We start from the raw sequence: 8,576 nt of genomic DNA on the forward strand, positions 1-8,576 counted from the left end.
ATCAGATGACCTAGCCTCCACAATCACCCAACCTCAATCCAACTGAGATGGTTTGTGCTCAGCATATGTGGGAACCTTCAAGACTTTTTGAAAAGCATTCCAGGTGAAGCTGGTTGAGAATGCCACGCGTGTGCAAAGCTGTCAAGGCAAAGGGTGGCTACTTTGAAGAATCTAAAATATATTTGGATTTGTTTAGCACTTTTTTGGTTACTACATGATTCCATATGTGTTATTTCGATGTCTTCACTATTATTATACAATGTAGAAATTAGTAAAAAAAGAAAGAAAGAAAAACCCTTGAATGAGTAGATGTCCAAACTTTTGACTGGTACTGTACTTGAAAATAGTTGATTAAAAACATTGTTAATATGATGGTTATTTTATGCTTCCATAATCGTTGATTTTCTGTGCCAGCCCTAGTGACCTCACTGCTCTCCTCCACAGGGCCCAGAACACTCCTCTGCTCGTCCAGAGAGATTTCTCCAGATGTGCAACGATGATCCTGACGTGCTCCCGGTAGGTCAAACCCTCACTTCTAATCATTCTGCACTGCCTTTTGTACCCAAAGGGCTGTTCATGTATTCTAGTTCATGCCTGACATTGACATATCTTGACATTTTCTTCCAAATAGAGTGGAATCTGTGTCTAAGGCGGTGGTATTCAAACTTTTTCAGCAGGGACCACATTTTTTCCCCAAGAATTTCTCGCAACCCATATCTAATGACACAACCTTAAAATCTATACATTTCTATTTTTACATCAACAAATTACCTTCGATTTATTGCATGTTCATCTCTTATCAACATGAAAAGAATCCAATAAATACATTTACTCAATGAAATTATATTTTTCACATTCTCTTCAAAAACGTTTGTATATTTTCCCATGGAATGTGTATTTAAAAAAAAATTATTATTACTATATTTTTTTTGGGGGGGGGGGGGGGTCGCGACCTAGACTTTGTATACCACGGCTCTAGGGTACTATTAAGGTAATTTTGCAACGGAAACAGATGGTTGAAGTGTCTCTGGCACACTGTGTACTAGCAAATGTATACGTCGGTCACATCTACTGAGGGGGTACAATATAGACGTGCCATAAACTGAATGTGAAATTCAAATTTAAACACCCCCAAAGCTTCAGTGGCATGGTACTTAATGTGAGATGAAACCGGAACTGGTCCTTGCTAGGACTGTAGAGGTTCTGAAATTTTGTCAGTCTGTGGTTGTCATGCAAATAAATACCAGTCTCATGGTAATTGACCATTAATTAACATAAAAACACATTTAGCATTTCCAGCTTCCCACTATAGCCTATAAGCCACTGATGCATACCTTTTTCCACATCTACATTTTTTAAGTCTAATAAATCAATTTAATATAGCCTACACTATCACAATAACTCCATTATTTTAGGCAGGTGTAAAGAAACATTATGATATGAAGAAAAGAACATCATAACATGTTCTGAGTTGTCCTTATCTTACGCCCTGATCTGGCTATTCCATATGGTTGTTGGCTACACTAGTTCATTTAGCAGGTAAGATTTGCTTAATTCCCGTGGTATTATTTTATAGTAAGACCAATACAATTGAACATGAGCTGAATAAAATAGAAAGGATATTTTGCGACTAATGATGATTTGAAAAGAGTCATGAATGACATGCGCTCTGCTCTGTTTCTTGTGCGGGATGCACAAACACAATCATTCACAATTTGACAAGCACTTGATAATATTTTCACTGACTATTCTCAATTTAATCTGGTCTTTACATATAGCCTACTAATATTCACTATATATACAAAAGTATGTAGACACCCCTTCAAATTAGTGGATTCGGCTATTTCAGACACCCGTTGCTGACAGTTGTATAAAATCGAGCACACAGCCATGCAATCTTCACAGACAAACATTGGCAGTAGAATGGCCTTGTTGAAGAGCTCAGTGACTTTCAGTGTGGCACCTTCATAGGATGCCACCTTTCCATGTTTGTTTTAAGCCTATACCAATCCTTAACCCTTACCTTGACCATTCAGACTTAGTGCCACTGTAAGCATCTGCCTCCAAAGGTTATAAGTTGTTTTTGAGATTTTTGTTTTAAGCTTATCCTAAACCTCAAGCCTTAACTAAACCCTTCTGAGTTAATGCCTAAACATATCCCTAACCTTAAAAATGTGGCATTAATGTCTAAACTTAACCTTAAACGTTGATGTTTTCAATAATTTCGAATTTTGACATTTTAGAAACATAAATGAACATCTACTTCTGACGTGAGCTAGTTACTGTAGGCTATGGGCTCTCCAACTGTGTTCCAGGTGTCTTGGGCCTATAGGCTACGTTTGGAGTTATTTAGCCACTTCAGTTGTGATACAAACCTTAGCAACACACACAGGCCTTATGGGCTAGGCTACATGATGCCTGATTTTAGCTAGTCTTAGACTGCAAACACTGGAAAACATTCACATGTTCTAATATTCTCACCATTAAGATTATTCTCAATTTAATCTTGCCTTTACAGTGCATTTGGAAAATATTCAGACCCCTTGACTTTCTCCACATTTTGTTATGTTACAGCCTTATTCTAAAATCGATTGTATTGTTTGTTTTTACACCCAATAACCCATAATGACAAAGCCAAAACAGGTTTTTAGATTTTCTTTGCGATTTTATTAAAAATATAAAAAACTCACATTTACATAAGTATTCAGACCCTTTACTCAGTACTTTGTTGAAGCAACGATTACAGCCACGAGTCTTCTTGGGTATGACACTACAAGCTTGGCACACTTGTGTTTTGGGGAGTTTCATTTTTCACTGCAGATCCTCTCAAGGTTTGTCAAGTTGGATGGGGAGTGTTGCAGCACAGCTATTTTCAGGTTCAAGTCCGGGCTCTGGTTGGGCCACTCAAGGACATTCAGAGATGTGTCCCGAAGCCACTCCTGCGTTGTTTTGGCTGTGTGCTTAGGGTCGTTGTCCTGTTGGAAGTTGAAGCTTTGCCCCAGTCTGAGGTCATGAGTACTTTGGAGCAGGTTTTCATCAAGGATCTCTGTACTTTACTCCGTTCATCTTTCCCTCGATCCTGACTAGTGTCCCTGCTGCTGAAAAACATCCCCACAGCATGATGCTGCGACCACCATGCTTCACTGTAGGGATGGTGCCAGGTTTCCTCCAGACATGACGCTTGGTATTCAGGCAAAATAGTTCAATCTTGGTTTCATCAGACTGGAGAATCTTGTTTCTCATGGTCACAGTCCTTTAGGTGCCTTTTGGCAAACTCCAAGCTGGCTATTATGTGCCTTTTACTGAAGTGTGGCTTCCGTCTGGCCGCTCTACCATAAGGCCTGATTGGTAGAGTGCTGCAGAGATGGTTGTTCCTCTGGAAGGTTCTCCCATCCCACAGAGGAACTCTGGAGCTCTTTCAGGGTGAACATTGGGTTCTTGGTCACCTCCCTGACCAAGGCCCTTCTCCCCCGATTGCTCAGTTTGGCCGGGCGGCCAGCTCTAGGAAGAGTCTTGGTGGTTCCAAACTTCTTCCATTTAAGAATAATGGAGGCCACTGTGTTCTTGGGGACCTTCAATGCTGCAGAAATGTTTTGGTACCCTTCCCCAGATCTGTGCCTTGACACAATATTGTCAAGGATCTCTACTGACAATTCCTTCGACCTCATGGCTTGGTTTTTGCACTGTGGGACCATATATAGACAGGTGTGTGCCTTTCCAAATCATGTCCAATCAATTGAATTTACCATAGGTGGACTCCAAGTTGAAGAAACATCTCAAGGATGATAAATGGAAACAGGTTGCACCTGAGCTCAATTTCGAGTGTCATAGCAAAGAACACTTTTTCATTTTAAACATTTGCAAATATAAAAATAAACTCTTCACTTTGTCATTGAGGTATTGTGTGTAGATTGAGTAAAAAATATATTTAATCTATTTTAGAATAAGGCTGTAAAGTAACAATGTGGGAAAAATGAAGGGTCTGAATACTTTCCGAAAGCACTGTATGTGAGAAATTCGTTTTGATTTAGAATGGGCCATTATCATGCACCTGTTGGCACAGGGGTAAAAATACATCATCCATATGCACTTGAATAGTATTTGAAGAAAGCTTTTCTCCGCAGTTCATTTTCATGGCAGCCATGTAGGCTCCTCCAGTTGAAAAGCAAAGTAATGTGCTTAATATATGAAAAGTTGAGAAATAAATATAGTAGGCCTAGTTGATTGGTTCCTCCTCTTTTTAATATTGGTCGTCAACTCTGTTTTATCATGCAATTGCATAGCATTGCCTGTACAAATGTTGCCTAACAGGAACACTTATTTTATTCCATGTGTCAACCAGCTATGAGGAGCTCGCTCTCGCTGCGCAAAGGGTGATCCTATTCTACTCAAACTCTGAATGCCAGGAGTCTCATGAAGTCTTTGATTTGGTATTTGTAGCTTAGTGATTAGATGGACAATAGTGCTGAGTACCAGCATTAGCGACTGGCCGTTAGCAAGTTTGGTAAGCTACTAATGACCATCAGCGGCATCAACGCACAGTTTTTGAGAAGCCTAGTTACCGTGACTCACGGTTAACGTGGAATCACCGTAACAGACTTAGTCCTTACCCTTTCTTCTCACCCTCCTCTCCACCAGAGCATCACAGAAGACTTTGCCATTCGCCAGCTCCACGACTGCAACTGGATTGTGGTCAACTGTTCAAACCCTGGCAACTTCTTCCACGTGCTGAGGAGGCAGATTCTGGCGCCCTTCAGGAAGCCTGTGAGTCCCCGTCAATAACAACATTTTTACCGTAAAGCTGCTTATTACAGCTCATTGTCCTCTGATCTGTCCTCTTTTCCTAGCTCATCGTTTTCACCCCCAAATCCCTGCTGCGCCACCCTGAGGCGAGGTCCAACTTTGACGAGATGCTGCCAGGTAAGACTGTGTGTGTGTGTGGGCGTGTGTATGTCTGTGAATGACAGTGCTGGTGTATGTGCCCTCTGTATGTCTGGCAGTGGGTGAGTGTTGCTGTGTCTTCCTGCTGTGCTCCAGGCACAGACTTCCAGCGCCTGATCCCAGATAATGGCCCAGTGGCCCAGAACCCAGCCGGGGTGAAGCGCATCGTTTTCTGCACAGGAAAGGTGTACTACGAACTCACCAAGGAACGCAAGGCCCACGGCATGGAGGACACGGTCGCCATTGCTCGCATGGAGCAGGTAGCTACACACACACTCAACACCTCAGGGCTCCCACACAGAGCGGTATGCACTAGAAAAATGCTTAGCCAAACTTTTGCCTGACCTAACGCGTTTGACACATTCTCTGTGTGTACGGCACCCTAACCCCACTGGTGCTCCCTTTGGCTTTCCGAGCTACCTTACTCTTCTTCATGACATGACGTGTTCTCTCTGTTTGCAGCTGTCCCCCTTCCCCTTCGACCTGGTGAAGGCTGAGAGCGAAAAGTACCCCAATGCCGACCTGGTGTGGTGCCAAGAGGAGCATAAGAACCAGGGCTACTACGACTACGTCAAACCCCGCATGCGCACCACCATCGATCGCGCCAAGCCAGTCTGGTAAACAAACCCTTCATATGCTCTTATCCTCACTCCTAAGTGTGTCTGTGTTTAGTTAAACTCTTATTAAACTCTCTCCCATTACGTGTGTGTTCAGGTATGCTGGTCGCCCTCCTGCTGCGGCCCCAGCCACAGGAAACAAGAAGGCCCACCTGGTGGAGCTGAAGAATTTCCTGGACACTGCCTTCGATCTGGACGCCTTCAAGGACCAGATGTAACTCTTTCTTTCCGCTTCCTCTGTCCCAGGATAAGGGGTAGCCTTCAACCTCCGCTGCAACCCAGAGGCCCCTCCTCCTCCGTCCCATACGCCCACATACCCCCTGGACTTGGAGCTTAGAGCAAGCCTACTCTCCTGGTGGGTGTCTCTGTCTCTAGCCCACAAAGGCAACAGTCCTGTTCATTTAAGTCATTGCTATCTTCCCCAACCCAGGCCCTCCCTCATCGACTCCCCCTGGTCCTGTCTCAGCGTGCCCTAGCCCACCTTCATCAGACACATGCCTCAAGACCACACATTTAGCAGTAGACAACCAGCCAGCCAGTCAGGGGTCAGGAAAGAGAACCTTTGTACAGTCAGTGATCCTTAGCTTGGTTTTTATTTTCTATACCTGTATTTCTCTGGTTAACACTCCACTCACCAACACTATAACCTTCTTGTGTTGGGTTTTGCTTAAGCCCTCTGTGTGTGTGTGTAACCAAAGCACATTGTTTATAAAGCTTTATATATTTTTCCGTGTGTTTCATTCTGTTGCTATCCTTTTGAAAAGCGTCTCCTTACACGTTTCATCGCAGGTCTCCTTACATAGCCAAAGGACGGGGCAACTGTTGCAACCAATTTAAGATATGTACTGCTAGTATTTGGCAAAACACACAACGGTTAGTTCAATGTCCATGATCAGACCACATCATTTCGAGGAGAACCAGGTGCCCCCCCCCCCCTTCCTGTTCTCTGCTCTAAGCACACTGCAGAGATGAACTTGTCTTGGTCTCTACCCCTCCGTCTCTCTTCTCCAGGGCTATCTATCTCCTTGGTGAGTGCTACTGACATCACCACCATCTGCAACTGCTTTACATTTGTCTGTTTATTGGTTGTATGTGTGTTAGGTTTTTTTGCATTTCAAATCAACTTTCTCATTCTTGTAATGGCTATTAGAATGAGGTATTGAATACTGGAAATGGGAAATATGTTCACTGTCACATTGTCTTCAGTGAAATACTAGTACATTTAACATGACAAATGCTCTTTTATCCATCTTGCACCATTTCTCACGAAAGAGGCTGAGACTTAGATAAGGGAAATTGGAGTGATGAACCAGTGAGATCAGTTGGTACCATATTTGCATTTATATATGAGTGTTGAACTGGTCAAATGAGTTCCATGTTTGCACTTGTATATAAATCCACATAGGAGAAGTTTGTAAAGGATTGTTCATATAGCAATGTCAGGGCAACTTCTGTCTTTAGATACGGGGCGGCAGCGTAGCCTAGTGGTTAGTGTTGGACTAGTAACCGGAAGGTTGCAAGTTCAAACCCCCGAGCTGACAAGGTACAAATCTGTCGTTCTGCCCCTGAACAGGCAGTTAACCCACTGTTCCTAGGCCGTCATTGAAAATAAGAATTTGTTCTTAACTGACTTGCCTAGTTAAATAAAGGTAAAATAAATACAAGTTTAAAAAATACATGGCCCCTAGCTCTGTTGTCCTACTGCAGAACAGGGCAAGCAGGTTGGAGCTGATTTCCCCCCCCCCTACATGTAGTCCTCTCATGACTCTAGCTAAACACTGATCTCATCCAGATGACATAAACTAGACCTGGCACCTCTAGATGTCTCTCAACAATTAATGTACTCATTTTCCTCTTGCAACCCCTGTGCCAAATTTGTTTTCAAGTATTTAGCATTATTTTGAGGGTGTATGAATGAATTGCCAGAAGAGTCTTTTTAGCTGCATAGCTAATAAAAAAAACAGGACACCTTTTGTTTGGATGGCTCCACGAGAAAGCAAATGATTTATTTATTTTCATATAGTGGATTAAGATTCTTTCCATTTAATTATTTTTGCTTCATTCAATAAAGACTATCTTCCCAAATCAGTGAATGGTTGAATACATTTTTTTGACAATTAGTGTTTTGTTTTTACATTGCACCTCACAAACAAAACGAAACGCCCACTATACAACACATTACCCAAGGTGATATCAACAAATGGTTTCCAAATTTCATTAAACACTTCCAGATTTTGTTTAACTTTAGAATATACAAAATCCAACAGTATGTACAGTAGCTAGATAGTTGAGTCCTCCAGTTATTGAGGCTTTCCAATTGATGGCTATACATTTCTTTGCAGCAATTAGACCTAGATGACAACTTTCTGTTGATCACTGTCATGACGTGGCCCTTTTTGGGTATAGCTAGTGGCTTTACCCCTCTCTCCTACACCCAGGTTCTGTTATCTCAGGTTGTAAATTCCTGGAGGAATCTCCTGGCCATGCAGAAATACACATAGAACATAGGATTTCACATGGCAAACTCCTAAATCCCCAAAATGAGGATTTGATACAAAATGTCCACTTGCGAGAAGGTGGGAATGGTCCGTGGACACTTAAGGGATGGGTATGAGGAGTGTGTTTCATTTGGTGACCTAGTAGTTGTGTTTCCGGTCCTCTCTATCTCTGAAATGTACAATCCTCAAATATGGGGTTTGCATCTAATTCTTGTATAAAAATGAGTAAAGATGAAACTATTTGTGAAATTATGTAAGGATGTTAAACTTTAAAGGGAATTAAATTCTCTTTCATTAAACTAAGTCACTGGCCCGCCCCCTGTGAGACATGATCTGGCGTCATGGAACAGCCCTTTTCTACTGTTATGAATGGAAATCCTCTTCAGACCATGCATTTTCAATACATTTGCAAAAATGTATAAAATTATGTTTTCACTCTGTCATTATGGGGTATTGTGTGTAGATGGGTAAAAAATATATATAATTTTAGATTTGTCTGTACACAACATTTTGGAATAAG

At 42.0% G+C, this 8,576-nt stretch overlaps 1 protein-coding gene across 3 annotated transcripts in view; it reads left to right on the forward strand.

The window, feature by feature from the left end:
- Nucleotides 1-7,646, forward strand: part of ogdha (oxoglutarate dehydrogenase a) — an 82,589-nt gene extending 74,943 nt beyond the window's left edge. For all 3 annotated transcript variants that reach the window (XM_020476283.2, XM_020476264.2, XM_020476280.2), the window contains 6 exons: nt 445-516; nt 4,639-4,764; nt 4,848-4,920; nt 5,038-5,201; nt 5,404-5,558; nt 5,656-7,646. In XM_020476283.2, coding sequence (XP_020331872.1) covers nt 445-516; nt 4,639-4,764; nt 4,848-4,920; nt 5,038-5,201; nt 5,404-5,558; nt 5,656-5,776 — 711 coding nt within the window. In that variant the 3' untranslated portion in view covers nt 5,777-7,646. The remainder of the gene's footprint in view (nt 1-444; nt 517-4,638; nt 4,765-4,847; nt 4,921-5,037; nt 5,202-5,403; nt 5,559-5,655) is intronic.
- Nucleotides 7,647-8,576: the final 930 nt, after the last annotated feature.

Source organism: Oncorhynchus kisutch, linkage group LG3 (assembly GCF_002021735.2).
Source record: "Oncorhynchus kisutch isolate 150728-3 linkage group LG3, Okis_V2, whole genome shotgun sequence".
NCBI lineage: Eukaryota > Metazoa > Chordata > Actinopteri > Salmoniformes > Salmonidae > Oncorhynchus > Oncorhynchus kisutch.